General features: G+C 44.9%; 1 protein-coding gene across 1 annotated transcript in view; it reads left to right on the top strand.

Annotated features, from left to right (window-relative positions):
* Positions 1–24,349, top strand: part of RGS6 (regulator of G protein signaling 6) — a 161,120-nt gene that overhangs the window by 85,189 nt on the left and 51,582 nt on the right. Inside the window, 6 exon segments of the mRNA XM_024737801.1 lie at positions 2,773–2,849; positions 5,502–5,583; positions 7,020–7,094; positions 8,573–8,671; positions 10,300–10,361; positions 24,207–24,333. Coding sequence (XP_024593569.1) covers positions 2,773–2,849; positions 5,502–5,583; positions 7,020–7,094; positions 8,573–8,671; positions 10,300–10,361; positions 24,207–24,333 — 522 coding nt within the window.

The following is a 24,349-nucleotide window of genomic DNA, read 5'->3' as shown; positions in this document are numbered from 1 at the left end:
CAATCTCAAAAGATTTCAAACTGTGTGATTCCATTTATGTGACACTTTTGTAAATACAAAACTATCACGAGGGAAAACAGATCAGTGGCTTCCAGGATGCAGCTATAAAGAGATTCCAGGAGGGAGTTTTGGGGGGTGATGGAACCATTCCGTATTCCGATTGTGGTGGTGGTTACATGAATATATACATGTGTTAAAATTTATAGTACTATACACGAAAAGAAAAAAAACACATTTATTGTATGATAATTTTTTAGTTTAATATATGATCGTTTTTTTAATTGCATCTTCATACCCGATTCACCTGTGCTTGGCAGTAAATGCAAAATCTAAGGACCAAATCCAATCCAGAAGATAAGATGTATGTCGGATGGCAATATACTCTCCCAGCTTTCCTCCACCTCCACCTTCTTTACAAGGTGTGATTTCTTACAGAAATTGGAGACCCAGCCACACTCATATCCGTTCCCATTTAACAGAGCCAAGGCACAGAGAACTTGAAGATTCACAGATAATGTTTTAAATATTTAAAATTTGGGGTTGCAGACTCTTCCCCCGAAACCACACTTTGTATGGGTCACAGAAAACCTAGGATACTGGCCAACTTTTCTTATACCCTCCAGAGGAGGTGTTGCTGAGCCATAGAATGACTGAAGAGCTGGCAGCTAGGAGGAAGGGCAACGTTAGGGGCAGTGAAGAATCCTCCCCTGGATAATCGGGCATGAACAGCACCTCAGATCCACCCACCTCCCCAATGTCCCTCCCACTTTTGCTGTCTCAGTCTTCCAAACCAAGCGTGAGGCCCCACTCTACCAAACCTTGTCACCCTTGGTTACCTACACCCAAGCCCACCAATGCACTGAGCCACCGTTCCCCTCTCTGCAGCCCAAGGGGAATGTGCATGCCATCAGAGAGCAGGACCGGTGCATGGCGCTCCACCCTCTTTGACCCCACTGGCATCACAGGACCTGTGAATGGGCAGTGCAGGTTGCAGTGCAAGAGTTTACTGCGAGTGTTAGGACCTGGCTAAAGTTTGCTTATCCAAGAGAGCCGTGAAACATAAATCTGTTGGAACGTTATAATTTTCCCCAGGATCCCTAGCATGGCGGTTCTGTGGCTCTGAGCATCTTAGGCACCCAGTCCCTGCCCTATCTGCCCTCGTGCACCAGCAATCACCCCTCTTCTAGAAGACTGCTGTCGGACTCTTTGTTCGCACAGTGCAAAGTGCTTTAACTTTGGCATGACTACATCACTTCCTGAATATGACCTACAGAAACAATCCAGACGGCAGAAGCATGTGGCCCCTCCATCCCATGTCTCCCTTCCCTGTAGTTCCCTTGTTTAAAGAAGCTCCTAAACGGAAACAAGACAGCACCAACTCCTGACATATTTTATTCAGTTTTCTTTTCTCTTACCCTACAATATTCTGCTTTGGTATTTGTAAAGAATATGGTGTTAAGATGTTCTTTCAGGTTGAAGTTCTGTCTAAAAGTGGTTAGAAACTAAAGAGACATTTTGTTTTCAAAATTCAGTAATTTTATTAATTTTTTCTGATTACATCGTCCCTTTGTAAAAACAATTCAAACAACAAAGAAAGGAGAGAAAATAGCCTGCAATCCTTCTCTCCTAAGCTTTTTTCTGTACATACATTTTTTTTTCTAACAAGAAAACTTGAATCACACCACAAGCATTATAGTGTAAGCTGCCTCTTTTTCCAGTCATATACTGTAAGGATGTTGAGGATCTTTCCATATCAGTAATAATCATCTACATTCTCATTTTTAATGGCTGCCTAGTATTCCATGGTATGACTGTGTCATTATTTATGTCACTGCTCCCCAGTTGACAGACATTCAGGCTTTACCAGCTTTGCTTCCTGTGAACAGTGGGAAAATCTAAGGGACAGTTTTTTTGAGGTACTCGTACAGCAAGCCTTGGTAATAACTGAGTTCACGTGTGTTGGTCTTCAACCGAAGCTCCTTTTATGTTAATAATCCACTAATGAAGGTAATCAGTTAGTGTTGGCATGAGCTCTATGAAAATACACAGCATAATGTGGGCTCTCGCCTTGCATTCCATCAGGATTAGGCGGGTCATTAGGGGACCTGTCAAACGCCCCTCCCCACCGTCCTGTTGTGCTGCTAGGCTACTCTCCAGGCTTCGAGAAAAGACTTCTTCCCTCTTCCTCTAAAGGTGACCCTGGATGCCTTTTCTTTCTTTTTGTTTTGGGGTTTTCCTTTCATGACCATCACAAACCTAGACACTCTCTTCTTTCCCACTTTTGAGTCTGGACTTTCAAAGTTGTTAATGCCAGGTCCTCTGGGTTCTCCTTTCCTGCCACCTTCCTAGCCCTCTGCTTGCTGGAAGACAAGTCTTGAGACACCCATTCTTGGTTTTGCAATCAGTTGCAAAAACACCCCTCATGCCTTCCCTAAATCCTGCATGAACAACCACAACCAATTCTCCCTATCTTCAGTGGCCTTTATAAGTGCTGTGTGAGCCGTGCTCTTGTAAAACACACAAGAAAAGAGGAATCGGGAACCACAGAGACGTCAGACTTAATGGGTGTGTAAATGAATATTAATAGTTCTGCTCCGTACAGCAGGGTCTGGTGCAAAGTCAGATGGGGTTCACATCCAGTGGATTTAAAGTGGGGCCCTACTGTTTTGTTGGGAGTAACCAGAATAGATGGCTGCCTTGTAATAAGCATAGCTGTCGATGTGCAAACTTACGATGATTAATGCCTTCTTGTTGATTTTCATTTCTCATTAGGAAAACTTAGCAAGACTCCAGAGGGCCTTTGCAAGGAAGTGGGAGTTCATCTTTATGCAAGCAGAAGCACAAGTAAAGTAGGTGAACTTAATAGAGACCCTTTACAAAGAGAGAAACACTCTCTGGAAATCAGAGGTGGTGTGAGAGTGGGGCTTCCTTCCATGGCCAACCAGCTATGGTTAGTCACTGTCTCTCTCATGACAGCAACTGAGTAGAAATCAAGTTCAGGATGGATAAGTTGCATCTCTGTCACCCATGGCACTCTAAAACAATTCCCAAAGCGTGTGTTTCAGCAGGCAATGGGGTTCCTCCCAAACGTAGAGCTCTGGTCCTAAGAAGATGTACCTAATTCCCAAGGAGACTTCCAAACCTTCTTCTGTGCTCAGAGACTAAAAACCATCAGACCCACTTTACTTGTTGGTCTGGAGATTTCGTCTTCATAGGAAAACATACTGGAGTTTTAGGCAGGCCAACAAGTGGCCCCTCCACCGTATCTCCCGGGGGGAGGGGTTCAGAACTAATCAAAAATAAGGCAGAGAAGTCAGACATTTGGAGTCTGAAATGTCAGATTGTTACTGATGAACTAGTTATAGGACATGATTTTGGATCTGTGACCACAGATCTTTACCCTGGAATTAAACATCCTAGGCAGAGCTTGGACTCTTCCACCTCAGGGAAGAGTCCAGCCCTGTAAGTTTACTGCACGCAGAGAACAGGTGTCCTGAGAATAGGCTGACCCACACAGGGCCCAGAAGGACCGACCTCAGCTTTCTAAATTTCTTTTCTTTTTTAATTTATTTATTTTATTTATTTAATTTTGGCTGCGTCGGGTCTTCGCTGCTGCACGCAGGCTTTCTCTAGTTGCGGCGAGCGGGAGCTACTCTCCATTGTGGTGCGCGGGCTTCTCATTGCAGTGGCTCCTCTTGTTGCGGAGCACGGGCTGTAGAGCGCAGGCTCAGTAGTTGTGGCGCATGGGCTTCCTTGCTTCGCGGCATGTGGGATCTTCCTGGTCCAGGGCTCGAACCCTTGTCCCCTGCGTTGGCAGGTGGATTCTTAACCACTGCGCTACCAGGGAAGCCCCAGCTTTCTAAATTTCTTCTTTCAAATCTGCCAATAAGTTAAGTCTACAAGAGATGAAAGGAGGAGCAAGTTGGAGTGTTTTTCCCATATTCTTCCTTCCCAGCGAGTGTAGTGGAAATTCCTTCCTCTCTAAGGAAACAGGAGAAGTGGGTAGCAAATGTCCCCCACCACACAAACATGGTCATCAACCAGATCCTTTTGATTCTGGGAAACGGACTTGCTCAGGTGCAGTTCTCTCTTGTCCTTTCCAGCAATGGGCTCTTATTTAGCTTCAAGTGGTAATGGAAGAAATGGGACAGAGGAGGGGTGGGAAAGGGATGCTGAGCTGGGAGGAGGTGAGTACCTTTTCTCTGGGCGCCCCTTGCACCTGAGCAGCCCCCCGTGGGTCTTCAGAGGACCCCCGGTGCCCTCTCTGGGCAGTGTGGGTGACATTGATCACAGGTACAGTCACTGGGTCCAGTGGGCCTCATGGTGTCATCGCTCTCCCCCTCCCTCTGCAGTCTCTACCCCCCACCCATGAATCCCCAGGCCTGCCCACCACCCCGGTTCTCCCAGAAACCCCCGAGGGAGGTGGACACCAGACACTGGACGCTGAGCTGCGTCAGGAGGAGCCTCGGCCCCTGAGGAAGGAGAAGGCAGGAGGGTGGGTGAATAGGTGAGAAGGAGGCAGGATTGAGCCAGTGAGCTCAGACGCCTCCGGGAAGTGAAGAGGAGGGCTGATTCACACTTCCGGGATCACACGGCATCGAATGTTATAAAAGGAGGGAAAAGTGCCACTTTGTACATATACGGGATTTCTCGATTCACTTTTTTGATGAACTCTGTGATTACATTATAATTGTGGGCCATTTAAGTACACAGTAACTCTCACAAAAATCACAGTATGACTTTATTTCAGTCAGTCCAAAGAGAGCCAAGAACCAGCAGTTACAAAGCAATTAATCCGAGTTACTTTTTACTTAGAGAGATAATATGAAGTAATACCGGCTTTTTTTTTTTTAAACACTCTTATCTATGCGATCACAACATAAAGGATCTGTCTGTCTGTCTGTCTTGCAATTTGTATGTCCCCCAGCTGAGGCCAGAGATATTTGCCTTCTGGATCTTGTCACACACTAGGGTGATTACTTTGCTTTTAGGAAGCCAGATGGTTTAAGTGACTTTTAAAACACATAATTGCAGCATTTTGAAGACATTCCTACTGATTCTGAATCTAAAGCAAACTTGCAAATTTGAGGATGAAACACTACAAGCCTATATTCCTTCCCATAATCTGAATAGGCAACAGTAGCCACTTTGATGCGGGGCATGTCGACAACTTATGCAGCTCTTAGTAGTCCAAACCTTAATAATTCAAATGGACAGCTGCATTCCTGAACCCTCATTAGGCTCACCCTGTTCTTTACACATAATTGGTCATTTGCAACCTAGCTGAAAACAAGCTCTCTTACCATGTGTGGGCTTCTTGAGGTTTCCTTGAGGGAACCATACACCCATATTGTACAGCTCTGCAGAAAGCAGGGACCACACAGGTGCCAAGAGCCCTGTGTACACTAAGCTCCTAAAAAAGGGAGAACAGAGCTGACACATGGGTCATGGAGGAAAAACAGAATTAAAGGCCTCTGATTTCCCCTTTTTCACTCTTTCAGGATTGATCGGAAAAAGGACAAGACAGAGAGGAAAATTTTGGATAGTCAAGAACGAGCCTTTTGGGATGTCCACAGGCCAGTGGTGAGGAAGCTCTGCTTAGTTCTCTAAGTTTTACATTTTCTCTCTTCCTTCGCTTAAAAGAAAAGACTGTCTTTAGCCACCAGGCGTCTCACTTTTAAGAAAATTGCTAAGCTTCGTGAAATTGGTTTTTGCCATTAATTCATATCATCTCAGTAGATTTTCTGGAATATATGTCAGTTCCACCTTTTAAAAATTATACATCCATGAAAATATGGAATTGGAAATGGGGAGCTGTGGGAATTCCACCTGGGGAACTTTGGGCCCTGAAGTTTCCAGTCCTAAGTTAAGCAGTTTCCATTTCTACTGTCATTCAATTCCAACTTCTAGAATATTCTCCTTCAAATGCAACCGTTGTTGTTACGGTGGTTATGTTCTGTGAAGTCGCCGAGAACACTGAATTAGTGGATGCTGAACCATTACGTTATCCTGGGAGAGATACAGGGTTAGGTTCTTGCAAGCCTCCAGTCCCGTTTTCATCAACTGATCAATACATAACCTTGTTTGAAGTGTGTTTCGGTTTAAAGACACCTTATTTAATGTATATTGTTGATCACTGGCATTGAACTGGCAGCCAAGAGCACTATAGCTCACGCCTAGATGGAGCTTATCTAACATACCTATTTTCTCCATAAAGCATGTCCCAGCCTTCCTGCACTTAGGAATGCTTGACAGCACATCAGCACTGGTCTTGGGCAAAATCACCAACAAAAACACAAAAATGTGTAAAACTGGTGCTGAATAGACTGTGCAAAGGACACTTGTTTGCAGCATGAGATGAAATAAGAAGGCACCTCATCGGGAACACGCAGGTCTGGCAACTCAACACGTCTCCTGCTCTGCGCACGTCCCAAATGACCATGAAGGCACCAGAAGCCCCGACTTGGGGGTTATAAATAAATTTTAGCACGTAGGCAAAATCACAAATACAAAATCCACGAATAATGAGGTTTCACGCATTTCTAATTTCGTATTACTAAAATAAGTCTTACATTTTCCTCATGAAATGGAACTAAAACGAATAAGCTATGTCAACCTTCCTCAAGTCTGATTAAAAGCAAAACCAAAAAAAAATTCCCTATCCTGATAGTGGAGTGGTTTTAGATGGTTAGGTATATGAAAGGACAAAGGCTCTGGCTGAAGCCATCCACCAATTTAAATAATAAGTTTACGCTTATAAACTGTACACTGTACTCTCTGCTTATCATCCTTAGGTAATACGAGGTAAGCTGTTTTAATTCATATGAGAACTCTGTGGAGGAACACATACTGAAGGTGAAACACCTTTGTAAAAAAAAAGACTGTAAATGGCAAAATGGGGATAGTCATGTGTTATCTGTAATGGAAAAGATAAAGATTGGTTCTGATAGTGTCACTTGAGCCAACTTGGAAAGTATGATGTTCACGTAGTAATTTATATGATGATTTTTTTCTCTCAGCCAGGCTGTGTGAACACAACAGAAATGGATATCAGAAAATGTCGACGTTTGAAGAACCCGCAAAAGGTTAAAAAGGTTCGCTAGTTTAGCTGAATTAAAAATTCTTGGGATCACCCTTCCATTTCCGGTACTGTTCAAATAATAATTTACTATTTGTAGTTCTTCCGCGTTTCATCCTTTGAAACCATATCATTCATTCTACAAATATTTATGGAGTGGCTGGCGTGTGCTTGGCACCGTTCTGGCTGTGGAAATATAGTGGCAAGTCTTAACAAAGCCCACAGCCTGGTAGGCATGAAGCAAGCCAGCAGGCAACGGTGGGAAGTACAGGACGGTTCAGGAAGACCAGGAGGGTGCCCCAGACTGGGGGCTTCCCAAGGGTTTCTATAGCAGGCTCGAGGGTGCAGAGGTCTAAAGGGTAAGTAGCAGTTGGCTCCGGGGAGACAGCAGAGAGGAAGGGAAACATAAGGAACAAAAAGTAGGGCAACACCACAGGCGAAGGCCAGCTTGGTACTTTGACACAAATGCAAGTCTTTTAGCATAGCTAGATCTCCCAAAGTCAAATCACCATCTCACCCAACTGTGAATGAGCCAGTGATCATTTGTGTTTCACTATACTGGAAGGGGCAGTGGCTCTCTCTCCTCTATCAATATATATGTGACATGACATATATATCACTTCTTGAATTTACTTATATATTTTGTTCTTCATTGAGATATTGATGCCCACTGTATTATACTTTAATGTTAGTCTTAGAATGTCCCCATTTAGTCTTTAAAGGGCCCCCTAATTCTAATATTCCAGAATTTCATGGAGCCCACATGCACCCGGAGCCTTTCTTGATTTTATAGATTTCAGCTATAACTTGCACACCCTTCAGTGTTTTATTTCTTTCCCAGAACAAAGATTGTCTTTAATCTGTCTCTAACAAAAGGAACAGATTAAAAAGTAGCTATAGCTGTGGGCAAGTGGAAAATCTGTGTCCAGAAAACTGGTCAGTTTAAAAGGAAAAAATCGGAAACCCTGCCATCTCAAGTTTGTACCAGACAGGCGTGTCATCTGCTGACAAACAGAAAATCTAGAGGGGCTCTTTATCTTCCTTCATAATCTTCAGGAATTTTTCCTGAACTTTCCTGTGTCTCAGAATCACCTGGGGCATTTGATGAACGTGCAGGTTCCCGAACCCCACCCATGAAGATTCCGATTCAGGGGGTCGTGGGTAGAACTCGGCAACGTACCTGTTTACCGAGTACCCAAGAGAACTCTTTGCAGGTGGTCTATGGACTGTATTTGGAGAAACACTGATACACAAGGAGACCATTTAAGCTCAATGAAAGGAAGGATTTTCTAATCGTGGTAACTCAAAGATGGACCAGCTGCCTCAAGAGGCAGAGTTCCCATTATTGGAGAATTTCAAGTAGAGGCCACTCGCTCATTGTCAGGATGTCGTGGAGGGGATTGGAAGCATCAGATGAGCGCTTGAGCTAGCTGACCCTTCGGACCCCCTTCAACTCGGAGGATGCATGATTCAATATTCTTGTTTCTTCTCTAGTCAGTGTACGGCGTGACTGAAGAATCCCAGTCGCAAAGCCCAGTGCACGTCCCCAGTCAGCCAATCAGGAAAACTACAAAAGAGGACATCCGGAAACAGGTGAATGAATGCGCTCTAAGAGGAGATGTGGCCAGCTTGAAAACCTTTTGAATGTCCACCTCTGGAGGCTGAGTGAGCTTTGAGTTCCTGGAAAGCACAGTGGAACCCAGCTGTGGGTGACTTGAACCTTTGGGCACTGTGTGTGAATAATTCCCGGAGGCTCGAGAAGACAAATTCTCCACCGAGTTACTCCAGCAGTTACTAGAAAAGGACATAAATGAGTTACCCCAACACCATGGGCTGACTGCCGTAGTCGGGTTTCCCCCAAGACGCTGTGGGAGCTGGAGGCAGGAGGGACTCATGTCACAGCGTCCTTCAAATTGTACTGCACTTCCAGAGTAAGCCAGCTCAGGACCACCAACTTTATTGCTCTGATTCAAAACGAAGGTTGACAGATAAAGCAAACCCTACCCACAATGCCATCTCAGCATTATTTGGTTCCATGTTATCCTCCTTCATGATGAGGAGTTAACTGGTCAACCCAGGTCACAGACAATGCCTAATTACATTACTGCTTTCCAGGGGTTCACTGGTAATGAAGTGACTTGACTTTACATTATGCTTTACTGGCTTCTAGGGGGCACCCAAAGGCATAAACTGTGAGGTGCCTTCCCTTGATAACTTTATTATTGAGTGGGGAAAAGGAAACAGATGTATGGAAAATAGCTACTCAGTGCCAGTTAAGTACACCAAGCACATGGACATGATGTAGGTGTGAAAGCTGGGTAGGAGATCACTGGAGATTAGCCAAACCAGATCCTTATGGTGTGTGTGTTACCTCCATGCTGTTGCTAAGCTTTGTAGAATATATACTATATTTAAGTTTTCATTCACTTCTGGGTAAAGAAGATGTGGCACATATATACAATGGAATATTACTCAGCCATAAAAAGAAACGAAATTGAGCTATTTGTAATGAGGTGGATGGACCTAGAGTCTGTCATACAGAGTGAAGTAAGTCAGAAAGAGAAAAACAAATGCTGTATGCTAACGCATATATATGGAATCTAAAAAAAAAAATGGTACTGATGAACCTAGTGGCAGGGCAGGAATAAAGTCGTAGACATAGAGAATGGACTTGAGGACACTGGGGTGGGGGGAGGGGGAAGCTGGGGCAAAGTGAGAGAATGGCATGGACATACATACACTACCAAATGTAAAATAGATAGCTAGTGGGAAGCAGCAGCAGAGCACAGGGAGATCAGCTCGGTGCTTTGTGACCACCTAGAGGGGTGGGATGGGGAGGGTGGGAGGGAGACGCAAGAGGGAAGAGATGCGGGGATCTATGTATGCATATGGCAGATTCAATTTATTGTAGAACAGAAACACAGTATTGTGAGGTAATTATACTCCAATAAAGAACTATTTAAGAAAAAAAAAAACGACTTAAGCTGTAACACAACACAGGAGAATATGTGATGTAGGCTAAATTATAGAGTGTGTTTCTTAGTGTGGTAGGAATTTCCAAAAGGGCAAAATGGTTGCTGGAGTGTCAAGTTGGAGGGCTGGAGAAGTCTGTCCAGAGGAGGTGTTTGGATCTTGGTAGAAATACAGGTTTGGGGTTACTGGGGTGAAGGGGGGAAAAAATTCCAGTTTGGTCTTAACACTTCTGTTCTGCCTTTCCCCAGATAACATTTTTGAATGCACAGATTGACAGGCATCGTTTAAAAATGTCCAAAGTGGCTGAAAGGTATGTTTCCCCTTAATAATATTACTACTTTCTTCTAATTTAACAAAGGAGAAATGTTACAGTGTTATGGCTAACAAGTGTGTACCAAGAGGCAGACCACATTCATTTCTTAAACTGATGGGTGAAAAAACCACAGACCCTGTGTGAGTACAGCTAAGATAGCAGACCTCCCCTGAGTGATGTCAAGAAATGTTCTGTTGCTAAAGCTTTTGAGGGGGGTGGCCGAGGGACCTTGTCAATCAAGGAAGAACGTCCTTAAAAGCTACCTAATGCACTTTTACCTTCAGCCTCTTGATTAATTCAAATGGAATTGCTCCCTTTTCGGCTATAAAATGCCCAGATTCACTTTATAAGGGGAAAGAAATTACATATGCCCTTTGAGGTGCTGGCGGCGCAAACAGGAGGGCCCTGGTCCATCAGGAGGCATTCCACCTCCACACACCATCAACCAGCCAACTGCATGGAATCAACTGTAAAGAAAATATTTGGGACCTCCAGCCTGGCTTCCGCCAGGGCATTTGTGCTACAATCTGCACCAGGAGCTGGTTCCACCTTTTTAACTCGTGGGAAACTCAATTTTGTCAACGAAACGGTCTGTGTTTGGACTCTCCGTGAAGAGGGGGGACCACCTGGGGAGTCTGTATGGAATAAATCTGAGCAGGCGACCCCAAGCTGAAGGTTTATTCATCCGTATGCTACTGGTAAAGCAGTGACCAATATCTGAAAGCTCAAGGGCTTAAGCCGGGTCTTAGTATTTATTGGCTATAACAGTAAAGTGGGTCCTTTAAGCCCACCTCACACAGAGGGCTGGCTGTGTGTTCAACCTGTAAGCCTTTCTCTGCTGGCCCCTGGGTTCATCACATCTTCTTTCTAGACAAATAACGGCAGATTGAGGCAAAGAAAACTCCACACCCAACGCCAAACCGGAATTCACACTTTGCCCTCAGGTGGCCAAGGACATCCCTGGATATGGGCTCATCTCTTTAATGGCATCTTGTGTCTCTTCCAGGACTTCTCAGTAGTGTCACGATTGACATTCTGGGCCGAATACTTGTTTATCGCAGAAGGCTGCCCTGTACATGATAAGATGTTTTGCAGCATCCCTGACTTCTACCCACTAGGTGCCAGAACCCCACCTCACAGTTTATGACAACCAAAAATGTCTCCAGACGTTGCCAAATGTCCCCAGGAGGGGACACAATCGACCCCGTTGAGAATCACTGATATTCCCATTTTCCCCAATGCACGTGCTTGAGAACGTTGCCATGGTTGCAGCTCACAACTAGGCGAGTGTTCTGGGGTCACAAGTTTTAGCCTGGCGGCTGGGGAGCCACCACACCCCATTAGCATAATGTGGGGCTTCCTGAGTACAGGCTCTCAGGTTGCTTTTTAGATCTCACTGTGGTTGCCTTTGTCCCAGAAGAGTGCTTGTTAGTGAGGTAGCTGGGAGGACCTTGATTCCATTGGTGTCATAGCCTGTGAGGAACCACAAGCTTCTTTCTCTGTGAAAAAGGGACAGAAATGGCTGTGCTGGGATACTGTGAGCGTCAGAGCTAGCCTTGCAAGGGCACTTTAAAGTCTGCAGTCCTAGGAGAGCATGCATGCGGGAGCATCTTTCCCTGGGTCTGGTTGCTGGGGTCAGTGGTTTTGAGCGTGATCATCCAGGTGAACGAGGGGGTTAAGAATGGAGATTCCCAAGCCGTAGTGCTAGGGAATTGGATTCAGTGATTCCGAGTAGGTCGAGGGACCTGCAGTTTGAATTCTCTGCGGTGGACTGACCAGGTCTCCGAGGATTTGGGGAAGCCACTGCCCACCACTCACAGTGACCTGAGAGCTCACCTCAAAGGGGACACCCAGCTTGGTCTTATCTTTGGGGTGTAAGGAAAGATCCCAAACCAGTCAGCACGAGGGAGGCCAGCTGTGCAGGTGTGCAAGGAGGGAAAGGAGACAGCCACGGTGGGGGAGGGGAGCTGGACGCGCCTATTGTTGGTTTGTTTACCACGGGGTACCATCTAATTATGCTTGAGAGGCTGCTCACACTGAAGAGATTATTCATGCCAGCCCTGCACTCCTCCCTCCGCAGCTTGAAGCTTTCATGAGTCCCCACCCAGCAGAGACTGCACTTTATTCCCAGCAGCAATAACTGGCAACTTTTCAATGTGACACAAGGGTTTTTCATTAAAGCCACAAGGAAACCCCCAGATAGAGGAGGAGGGAGAGGAGACGGGTGTTAGCAGGAGATAAAGCAGCCTGGAGCCTTGGTCTCTGTCAGCAGCTCTGCAGGGGTGGAGACAGGGAGGTGGCACTGGCAGCTGGCCTTGGGTGCGACTGCTCTGCTCGCCAGAGGTGACAACTGAGCTATCTCAGGTGGGCGCCACTTCCCCTTGACGGATCTGGGTTCCCTGGGCCTGCTCCAGGTGATGGTGGTAATTAGCCAGAGGCCATCAGGCAAAGGACCGCAGCCCCTTGAGAACAGGTGCACATCGTTTTTCACTTAGTTCCCTGAGAACTGAAATTGGGGAGAGGGCAGGAGGGCTGGTGATCATAAAGGTCCAGTTCCAAAAAAGGCAAGAGTCAAGGCTGGGTCAAAGGGTGCAGCCAGACCCAGCTGGGAAGAGAAAAAGGAAACTTTGCAAACTGAAGGAGTAGAACAGAACAATTTAGGGGGTGGGTGCGGAGCCAGTCATCTGGGTTTGGATTCTGCCTCTGCCATTTTCTAACTGTGTGACCTTGGGCAATTTGCTTCACCTCTCTCTGCCTCTGTTCCACCTCTTGAAAGGGGAGAGAGCAGTAGTACTTAACTAATAGGGTTCACGGGTGAATCCACGGCAAGAGCTTGATCCAGTCCTTGACACAGCGCATTCAATGAATGCAAACGATTGTTATTATTTTCCAGTGTGGTGCTTTGGCAAGGAGCAGAATTGCATGAACTGGGTGTGTGGTGTCCAGAGGAACAGAGGGCAGGCCAAGGAATGAGGCTGGCCCTGCAGATGGCAGTTCTGTGTTAGTACAATTCTTCCCACCCTCTCTCTTTTCAGTCTCCAGCACAGAGAGCCCCGCAGGCTGCCGAAGGCTGGCCCTGCAGCCTGCAATCTGTGTGTCTCCCCTGGGTGCCTCCTATGGCACCACTAACCCGGCACCTTTGAGGAAGGAGGGGCCGTACGTGAAGAGGTTGGCTCTTCTGCACAGACTTGCTTGGGTCATCCTGATTTCACCTCTTTTGTCTCATTGTCCCCATGAGTGGTCAAATGTCCCCAAAACTGCAACATCATGGCAACCAAACTACATTTCCTGGAAGCAGCACAAAAGTCTGTCTGAAATGTCACACAATTTTTGCTTCAGAAAGTATGGTCCCTGCACACACAGATGAATTTTCCAGATGAATAATGCTTAACACCTTAAGCTTTTCATTTTAACTATGTTGAATGAAAATATTTCTTAAACATGCCCTTGCCTCCTTAAAGAAAAGACACTGCATTTCAGTTAAGCTTTCTGGATAACTCAGGGTGAGTGTTCTTATTTTGTGCTTTAAAACTCAGTCAGTGATCAGAATCAAGTGCCACAAAATGCTTGCCTTTCCCTAAACGGCCCCAGACCATTATGTTCTTTGAGTCTCTGTTTATGCTTTTTAGTTGCTGGTTTGTCTTCTTGTTCCCGTCAACATGGCTTATCTCCAGTAGCCCTTCTTCCTCGCTAAACAACTCCCATTTCCAACCTGTACCAGGCCAGGTGTATCAGTTAGCTATTGCTAAGTAACAAACTGCCTAAAAAAAAAAAAAAAAAAAAAAAAAAAAAAAAAAAAAAAAAAAAAAAAAAAAAAAAAAAAGCCTGAAAACTGAGTGTCTTCAAACAATATGCATTTACTACTGGTCACATGTTTATGTGCCAGTCTGTGTGCTCACGTGTCTATGTACACATGTCTGTGTCCGCTGGGCCACCCTCTTGTCTGTGTGCCTCCATGGATTGGGTTGGCTGCTCTACTGATCTTGCCTGGGATCTCTCACATGCTTGGTTCAGCTGGTTTAGGATGACCTCAGCTGGGACCATTGGGCAGTCCTTCTCATGGTCTCCCATCCTCCAGCAGGCTAGTTTGACCTTGTTCACCTGGGGATAGTAGGATTCCAAGAAAGAGAACAGAAGCATGCAAAGCTTCTTGAGGCTTGGAAGTGGCACTCTGACACTTGTGCTACATTTTATTGACTAAAGCAAGTCACAATCTCAGATCAGATTCAAGGGCTGGGGAAATAGACTCCATTTTTAAAACTGATCTACCACACCAGGAAATCAAATAATCAAGTTCTTTAATCTCCATCCTAAAGCAAGAGGAAAGAGTCTTCGTGAGGTGTGCTCTTCCAAATAACAGACAGTGAGCCTTGGGGCATAGAGTTTATTTCATTGTAGACTCTGCTCAGAGCCCCTTTTGGTCACTTATCTTACCTGTGTTTCCTCAGTAGTTGAAGATGCCAAATAGATGAGGTCTTAGTCTTCTTTGCAAGAGTCCTCAAGGGGTCCACTTTTTATTCACCCCAGCCTTACAGCACTGGACAAACCAACTTTGAGAATGCAAAAATCTATATGTTTTAGTTCAAAATTGTCCGAAAAGTCTCTATATTTCGCTGTGTTTCCCCACCCTTAGTGGCGCTGAGCTCCAGCCGGTCACTGCCTGGACCACACTGTACTGCACCACGTGGAAAGATGGCTTTGTGTCATTTTCTAGCTGCTCCTGTACTCGGCTCGTCCTTACCCCATCCCTGGGAGCCATTTGTGCATCACAGCTGACTGCTGAATTGAATTTTTACCATCACCTTGCTTGAGCATGTCTGAGATCACTGCTGCACCCTGAAATTGGAGCTGGTTCCTCCTCTGCTTCCTGACCCTCTGTGATCATGAAATGTAATTAATGAAATGAGATAAGACAGCAAGGGACTGCATACCCTAAGGGTCTATTAAAAACATGCTAGGGTGATAGAGGTCCGTGAACTTAATGTCTAATGATAGTTTCAGGGAGGAATAAAAGGGGCCCAAGAGGTCATTATGACATTGCTTTTATGTGATTCCAGACACCGCAGGGTCCTTGCTTCTCACGTTAGGTGATAGAAGAGAAACCATCAGAGGTAACACTGTAGCCAGGGTGACTGTATCCAGACCAAGATCTAGAAGGGTCACAATACCTGGCCTGGTATATGCTCTTCTTTCTGAGGGGCTAAATTCACCTCCATGTCCCTTCCCTCATCCCAAGTTTCTCTATTGTATATCTTTTCCCTGGGTGACCCATAATTAAGGAATTATTTCTTCATATTGTCTCTCCTCCCCATCTTCTCCCACGTGAAAAAAAATAGATGAACGAATTAATGAGAACCGAACTTTCTTCTTCCGTGTCTGCAGTGCTGCTCTGCTTTTCATTCCTTCCTAATCAGATGCTCTTCCTACCTGGTTCCCTTTTGTGCATCACCATTTAGAAAGTGCATATATCAAAGGGTGTGCAAACACACTCTCCTTTTCACCCCTTCTCACATTCAGTCTCCAGGTTTCCTTCCCACTGAGAGGCCCCCAGTTTCCTAAGGAATCCAGTAGCACATTTGTGTTGTATTTCTAAAGTAAGAATGATGGTCACTATCCCATAAGGCTTTGTATTCCATGCCTTTGTTTCCCTTGACTAATCATTTCCCACAGCTGCAAGCCAACCCCCACTGCCCATTTTCCCTGGAGCCTAACTGTATCTTTCCATCTTCCCCTCACCTGCCTTGTATACCAGATCCCATATACATACTTCACTCTTGGGATGCTGTGTAGGGAAAAATCCAGTCTTCCTTTTCCTGTGTTTTTCCTTTACTCTGAAACTGCCACACTCACAGTACTTTTTGAAAAATTTTTATTGGCGTCTAGTTGATTTACAATGTTGTGTTAGTTTCAGGTGTACAGCAAAGTAAATCAGTTAAGCATGTGTATATATCCACTCTTTTTTAGATTCTTTTCCCATGTAGGCCATTACGGAGTATTGAGTAGAGTTCCCTGTGCTATACAGTAGGTCCTTATTAGTTATCTATCTTATATATAGCAGTGTGTCACAGTACTTCTGACACCAGATACGTGGGGATTTTTCTCCTCACGCCAGGCAATTCTCTGACACCAGCTGGGTGTCCTACAATTTAACTCAATTCTGACACTCTACCTGGAAATAGTATAAGATCCCACAAGTTAAGATCTCAATCCCGTAAGACAGCTCCCAACTCACTTCAGATGCCAGTCATAGTAGGTTCCCGGGTTACCCACAACTTCTGTCCAACTTGGCTACAAATCAGAGGTTCCCACAACCCGTTCCTTGGGTTTGATTAATCTGTAGAGTGTCTCACAGAACTCAGGGAAACACTTACTTACACTTACCAGTTTATTAAAGGATATGATAAAGGATACAGACGAACAGCCAGACAAAGAGATACATAGGGTGAGGTCTGGGAGGGTCCCAAGCACAGGAGATTCTGTCCCTGTGGAGTTGGGGTGCGTCACCCTCCCCATGTAGATATGTTCACCAACTGGAAGCTCCCTGGATCCCATACTATTGGGATTTTTTGGAGGCTTCCTCATGTAGGCATGATCAATTATTAATTCCATGTCCAGACTTTCTCCCTTCTCAAGAGAATGGGGGGTGGGCCTAAAAGCTCCAAGCTTCTAATCATGGCTTGGTCTTTCTGGTGACCAGCCCCATCCAGGAGCTATCCATAAGCCCACCCAGAGTCACCTCATTAGAACAAAAGACTCCTATCACTCAGGAGATTACAAGGGTTTCAGGAGCTCTGTGTCAGGGACCGGGGTCAAAACCCAAACATTGAATGGGGTTTGCAGGGTTTAGAGATGGGAGGGGGCCATGAGCCAAGGAATGCAGCCTGCTTCTAAAAGGTAGAAAAGGCAAAGAAATGGATTCTCCCCTAAAGCCTCCAGAAGGAGCACAGTCCTGCTGACACCTTGATTTCAGCCCAGCAAAACCCACTTCAGACTTCTGACCCTTAGAACTGGAAGGTAATACATTTGTGTCATTTTAAGCCACTAAGTATGTGCCAATTTGTTACAGCAGCCATTAGAAACTAATACAGTACCCAATCTCTCCCTTTGTCTTAGAACCTCAAGAAGATCGAACTGCACATCCTCCTTTCTAAAGTGTGTGCATTTCCGAGTCCCTTGCTGATCAAAAATTCCTGTTATACCCCTGAGAGGTATATATGTAATTCTGATGATTCAATACATCCTACTTCTACCAATAAGACAGAACATTGAAAATACATATGCCCATATAATTTTACCGTTTCCTTTACCAAGCCTCTAACCAACTTTATTTATGTAACTGTACCTTAACAAAATAGCTTTTCCTCTTCCTACAGTAAATCTCCCCGCTGACCAATACTGGCTACCACTGGCACTGGCTGACTGATTGGTGGTCCTACTGACCTGAGCTGCTGCCTTGGTGCAGACTGTCGGGCGTTTCTGCAGGAAGTTCTTAGCTCTTTCTTCATGTGGTCCTCCACTTGTATCCTGGATACCTGCCTGGACCCTGCTCTGAGAAGGCAGGACGTAGGGCTAGGTCATAGGAACATCTTCATTCACGCTTAATGCCTATTACATAGTCATATCTTGTGCCCCTGTGTGGTTACAAAATCCCACCTCGGGCTCTCGACCACTTCTCTTGAACTAACATCTCCATTAAATCTCACCACCTCTCCTCCAACCGCTCCTCTGAATAGCCCCAAATTTCTCTAAAAGAGACCTGGCTTGTGATGCTCACAGCTGCTCTCTGGCCATTTCAGCCTCTGCTGCTGTGGGCTGGGCAGTGGACCGCTGCCTTCATTGCCTTTCCTGCAGCAGAAGGCAGCCGCGTGCAGTCTCCTCGAGTGCCCGAGTACAGCTGACTCCTGAGTAACTCGGGAGTTAGGGATATGACCATCACGCACTTGAAAATCCACGTAGAAAGTATAATTGGCCCTCCATATCCATTGTTCTTGGCATCCATTTCTGCATCTGTGAATTCAACCAATCGTGTAGTACTGTGGTATCTACTATTGAAAAACTCCGCCTACAAGTGGACCAGTGTGGTGCAAACCCATGTCGTTCAGGGGTCAACTGTACTCACCCAGCCCCTCCTGAGCCTCCCCGCTGTCCCCTTGCCCCAGGCGCTCCCCGACCTGGCTGGTTGGACCTGGCTTCCCAGGTAGGAGGCGTGGCCACGTGCAAGGTCTAATAAAACATAAGCTGGGGGGTGTGGGGAGGGTCTACTGGGAAAACCTCCAGCCTGTCTCACAGAAAGTCTGAGGCAGGGCGGGGGAAGGTGGGGAGGAAATTTTTTTTCCCATCCCTACGTTTTACTTCTGGGAAATCCACTTCTGGTTAAGAAATGTTTTTTCCTCATAACTTGTAACTAACTAGTTAGATGAAGGCCCAGCCTTTGCCTTGGGTTGCTCAAGTAGAAGTCCTTTATTAGAGACACAGGGTCACCTGAGGCTGAGGTCACTGAAACAGCCAGAGGCAGATATCCGGGAGGACAAAGGGTCACAGCTGAGCAGAGCCCCATGGACTACACACTCCATCTCAGATTTTGAGAGCACTGTGGGTGCCCGAATGCTTCATAATCAGGAAAGCCCCCAACATCCCATCATGCCTCAGACACTCTGGAGCATCTCAGTGTGGCCTGTCATCCCTTGAATAGGATTTAGGTTACCTGCTGCTGGTTGGTTACTGTGTCCATCTGAACAGAGGGGTCAGGTGTCGACTGTGCCTTCCCCATCCTCACATCCAGGTGCTTCCATGTTCCTTGCAGTGGGTTGAATAGAGGTCCCCCCAAAAGATATGTGCAACCCTAACCCACGGAACCTGGGAACGAATGTGACCTTATTTAGGAAAAGAGTCTTTGCAGAAGATCTTGAGATTAGATCATTCTGGATTATCCAGGTAGATCCTAAATCTAATGACAAGTGTGCTTATAAGAGAGAGAAGGGGAGAACACACAGACATGTCTTCACAGAAGGCCATGTGGAGACAGAGGCAGAGATTGGAGTGATCCAGCCACAAGCAAGTGATCAATCACTTAAAGCCACCAGAAGCTGGAAGAGGCAAGGAAGATACTCCCCTAGAGACTTCAGAGGGAAACATGGCCTCAATTTCAGAATTCTAGCCTCCAGAAGTGAGAGAATACACTTCTGTTGTTTTAAACCACCAATTTTGTGGTAATTTCTTTCCTAGTAACGCTAGGAAACTGATATATTCCTTAATATGCAAACCCATTTCTTTCAGGAAGAATGAAATTAGCCCAAGTGGCAAAGGGGTAACTCCCCTTGGAGCTGTCACAGCACCAAATTATTGCCTGATCCCTCCTGCCACAGTGCTCACTTAGAGCTCCCTTCCCTGTTCATTCTCACCTGAGATGCTGTATGGCTCATACAGATGAAGCCTCGCTCACACCGGATGCACATCCCGCAGGAGATTTACAGGACGGCGGGCCTGCGCTGCATGTGTTGGTTGCAGTCATCTATCTCACAGTTCTTGGGTGCTTGGAAGACTCTTGAAATGCTTTCCTATTATTTTTTGTCAAATGGTCCTGAGTACTCATCAAGGCCATCATGTAACATATGGTGAACTTGACAAAGGTCAGTTCAGTGGCTCACCCCACAGCTAGAAGCAAGGTTTTCCAACTTAGACCAATGCTCCTCCCACCCCGCAGGGGGACGGTCCACGCCTGGGACAGTGAGAAGGTTGTGAGGTGTTAGGAAGCCTGCGACCAAATTTAAAGCCAAAAGTATCACAGGCTCCTTCATCTTCATTTGATGAATAAAATATCCTGTGTCCTGAGGCTCTCAGAAAATCGAAGAACGGGATGTGGTGCTTTGCAGACATTAATGTGCATAGGAATTACCTGGCCAATTTTACTACCAATGCAGATTCTGACTCAGTAGGTCTGGGTGGGGCTGAGCTTCTGCATTTCTTACAAGCTCCCAGGTGATGCCCCTGCTGCTGGTTTGTGGACCACATTTTGAGTAGCAATGAGATGGAGCTGCCCGTGAATTTCTTCACATTCTCGGAAGTAAGCTACTTGGCCTTGCTTGCCCTTTGCAATTCAGTAGCAGGAATTGTGGCTCTGAATCTGCCATTGCAAAGGAAGCTGGTGACACTCAAGCTGGCGATGCTTAGGGAAAAGTTTTATTGTAGATCGATAACCATAAAAATATCCATATCTTTGGGTGCAATAATTCCACTTATGGTTGTTAATTCTAAGTAAATAACCCAAAAGATGGAAAAACCTTTCTGAACAATGGTGTTCTACTATAGCCAGCACTACGTATACTAAAAAAAAGAAATTAGAAGTCTATGTCCAATGTAAAGCAAATTATTATATAAATTATAATAAATTCATTCAAGGTAATACTGTGGATGTACGTTAGTCTTCTCTCCCTTCCCAAAAGTAACATGTCAATAAAGGAATGAAGATGGTATGAACTCCCAAGGTCAACAAATGAATGGATTAACAGTTTCCACACATTTTTCCGAGGTCAAAAGTATAAAGAATTGGGGAGCATGACTGCAGACCTCTGTCTCTGTTTGTAATGTTGTGTTTCTTTTTATCGGGTGGTGAGTACAAGGGTGATACTCTTACAGTTTTTATGCCTTTCTGAATGCAAGAAATATTTCAAAATTTAATAAAAAAAGAAAGTGAATGGGGACAGAGTGAAAAACATTATGACCTCCATGTTAGGGGTGGGAGAATTATAACAAAACCAATTTGCCCAACAAAATCTGGCTTTGGCTCTTGAAGGCACCAGGGACAATGGAAGGCAAGAAGGAGGCGTGGGGATAACCCCAGGGGAATGGGTAGTCTGTCTCCGGAGCTTTTCGATACTTCGATCCGTGCCGCGTGAGGAGACCCTCTCTCCCCTCGTACCACCACCATGGGAGATGGGCACTTTATTCTCTGGAGAAACTGAGTCACATCAGCTCAGAACTCAGGCACATCATATCATGAAGGGCCAGCTGAAAGCAAGAGAATTCCTGAGCGAGCTGTGTACCGAGCTGTGGGACCCTCTACCACTCCCCTGTCCTGCTCTCAGCCCTCCAGGAGCCAGATGTAGATGCCCATGGGTAAGAGACTGGCAAACTACAACCAGTGGGCCACATCCACTCCCTATGTTTGCAAATAAAGTTTTACTGAAACACAGTCACATGCATTTATTCATGGATTGTCTATGGCTGTGCTTATTCTACAACAGAAGAGCAGAACAGTTGCAACAGACACCATCTGGTCTGCCAAGCCTAAAATATTTACTGTCTGGGTCTTGCAGAAAAATATTTGCCTACCACTGCTCTAGAGCAAAGTAGATATCCCCCGAGGAAGGACTCCAGATCTCTCACGTGGAGCTTTAGTGAAATGACAGGCAAGCTGCCCTGACCCAACAACGAAGCCCATCAGTTGGCAGATCCTTTCCACACACACACTAAGCCTCCAAGCAGGTTTTAGTCCCTCACTTTTAAGCACAAATGGATGTCCAGTGATGTTCCAGACTCTCGGAGGGAGCCCCAACACAAAGGAGTGTGATCAGAACAAACAAACAGAAAAAGGGACTTGGAGGAACCAAAAACTATTCAAGAAACAAAAGAAACTGACAGTAAAAATATAGACTTAACATCCTCAGAGATATGAGAAGGTATTTCGTCCATAAAACAAGAACTAGATACTATGATAAACAAGAGTGAACTCTGGGGCTTCCCTGGTGGCGCAGTGGTTGAGAATCTGCCTGCTAATGCAGGGGACACAGGTTCGAGCCCTGGTCTGGGAAGATCCCACGTGCTGCGGAGCATCGGGACCCCCGTGAGCCACAACTACTGAGCCTGCGCGTCTGGAGCCTGTGCTCTGCAACAAGAGAGGCCGTGACAGTGAGAGGCCCATGCACCGTGATAAAGAGTGACCCCCGCTTGCCACAACTAGAGAAAACCCTTGCGCAGAAACGAAGACCCAACACAGCCAAAAATAAATAAATAAATAAAATCCAAGCATTTGAAGCCCTTTAAAAAAAAAAAAGAGTGAACTCTGGAAACGTAAGAAAGTGATAGTCCAAATTGAAAAAAAATAAAGACAAAGTTCAGAAGAACCATGAGACAAAAAGACAAGAGGATGAAAATTTAGGAGGGAAAATTTAGGAATATTGGATTATCAATTCCAATATTTAATTTAAAAGAATTATGAAAAGAGAAAACAGAGGAAATGAACATTACGAAATTAGCAAAGAAATACCATAAGATTTCTGGGAATTTTGTCTTTTTACCTATGGATTGTCCGTTGTGCCTGGCACGGTGAATAAAAACTACCGGCAAGGGTCATGGTGAAATTTGAGAGCATTACAGCAATAAAGAGAAGACTTTAAGCTTCCAGAGGGAAGAGAAACTAAACAAAAGAACAAAAATTAAAATGGATTCAGACTTCTCAACAATAGCATAGCACTGGATATCAAGCAAAGTAAAGCAATGCCTTCAAAATTCTGAAAGAAAATGATTTTTAACCTAGGGTTCTATGTCCAGCACTGTCAGTCAAGTGTAAAGATAAAAAGAAAACATTTTTAGACCTGCAAGGACTCAAAATATTTAGCTCTTATGCATCCTTTCTTAGGAACTACTAAAGGATGTGCTTCAACACAACCAGGAGGTAAAACCAATAGACAGACGTGGAATCCAGGAAACTGGCGCTCTAACATAGACGTGAAGGAAGGCCCAGGATGATGGTTTTGCATCAAGCCTATAGAGCAAACAGTCCAGATTCGAGCAAGAGGACTCCAGACTTTGGGGAGAGGGCCTCCAGGAGACAGGGAGACAACCCTGCTTGATTATCTGATGTGTTTAAGATGTGAAACATTATTGCTAGATGTTTTACAGATTTGTTAGAACACTTGGAAAAGGTAATGTGCTACTTAGCTCAACAGCAGACAATCTTTACCCAGTTGAATAATGTGGACACTGACTGTTGATTTAACAAAAAGTGTTATATTTGGCGGATCATGGGAGGAAATGGTGGAGTGAGTGGGGGGGACTGGTGAGTAGAAAGTTAATCCTTGTCTAAAATTGATAATCAAGAGCAGCTATAAAAACATATAATTTAGAAATATACAGGTACATGCTAAAAGAAATAAGGACTGAAAGTTAGTGCCTCTGTGAGAAGGGATAGGAGAAAACATTGCTATTGCTTTTTTGTAAAAGAAATCATTTAGTACTATTTTATTTTAACTATCGACATGCATCTTGATAAAATTGAAATTTTGTTTAAAAAGATTATGTGGCTATTTAAATTCTGTGGCTGTTTAACTAGAAAAACTAAGTTGCTTTTTGGAAAAATGTTTATAATATGTTAACTCTTTTGGGCTGCCAGGATTTTAAAGTCTTTACAATAAAGAAGTCCTCCAGTTGAGAATGATGCACTGGCAGCCTAGAAAAACTGTAGCATCCTTTGTGTGCCCCAGATGCCTTGAGATCTGTAGTCCGTGTGGGAGGACGAGACATAGGCAGGCTTGGACCAGTGTATCAGTAAAGCTAGCATAACCAGGGGAGGATGCACCAAGGTTCAGCGAAAGAGTTAAGTGGGAAAAAGATATAAAATGCACATGTATACTATGACTGCAATAATGCAAAAACAGTATGTTCATCATGAGAAGGGAGCAAGGGCAAATGAAAACAGTTAGATTTGTTGGAAGTGGCAGTGAAGGTAAATTTTTTCCCCTTTAACTTGGAATTGTATGAAGACTGATACAATGTTTGTGTAAAGCAGAATACACGTTTTTAGAGGAAATCAGTGGCATTCTTGGCTCTGCTTCCCTCCTGCAGCTTAATTGCTTACGCAGAACAGTATGTGGAATATGACCCTTTGGTCACGCCAGCTGAGCCGTCCAATCCCTGGATCAGTGACGATATTGCTTTATGGGACATAGAGATGAGCAAAAAAAAAAAAAATGTTTTAATGTTTGGGA

Source organism: Neophocaena asiaeorientalis, unplaced genomic scaffold (assembly GCF_003031525.2).
Source record: "Neophocaena asiaeorientalis asiaeorientalis breed wild unplaced genomic scaffold, Neophocaena_asiaeorientalis_V1.1 scaffold49, whole genome shotgun sequence".
Lineage (NCBI taxonomy): Eukaryota > Metazoa > Chordata > Mammalia > Artiodactyla > Phocoenidae > Neophocaena > Neophocaena asiaeorientalis.
The sequence above is the reverse complement of the archived record's forward strand: the minus strand, read 5'-3'. Positions and strand labels throughout refer to the sequence as shown.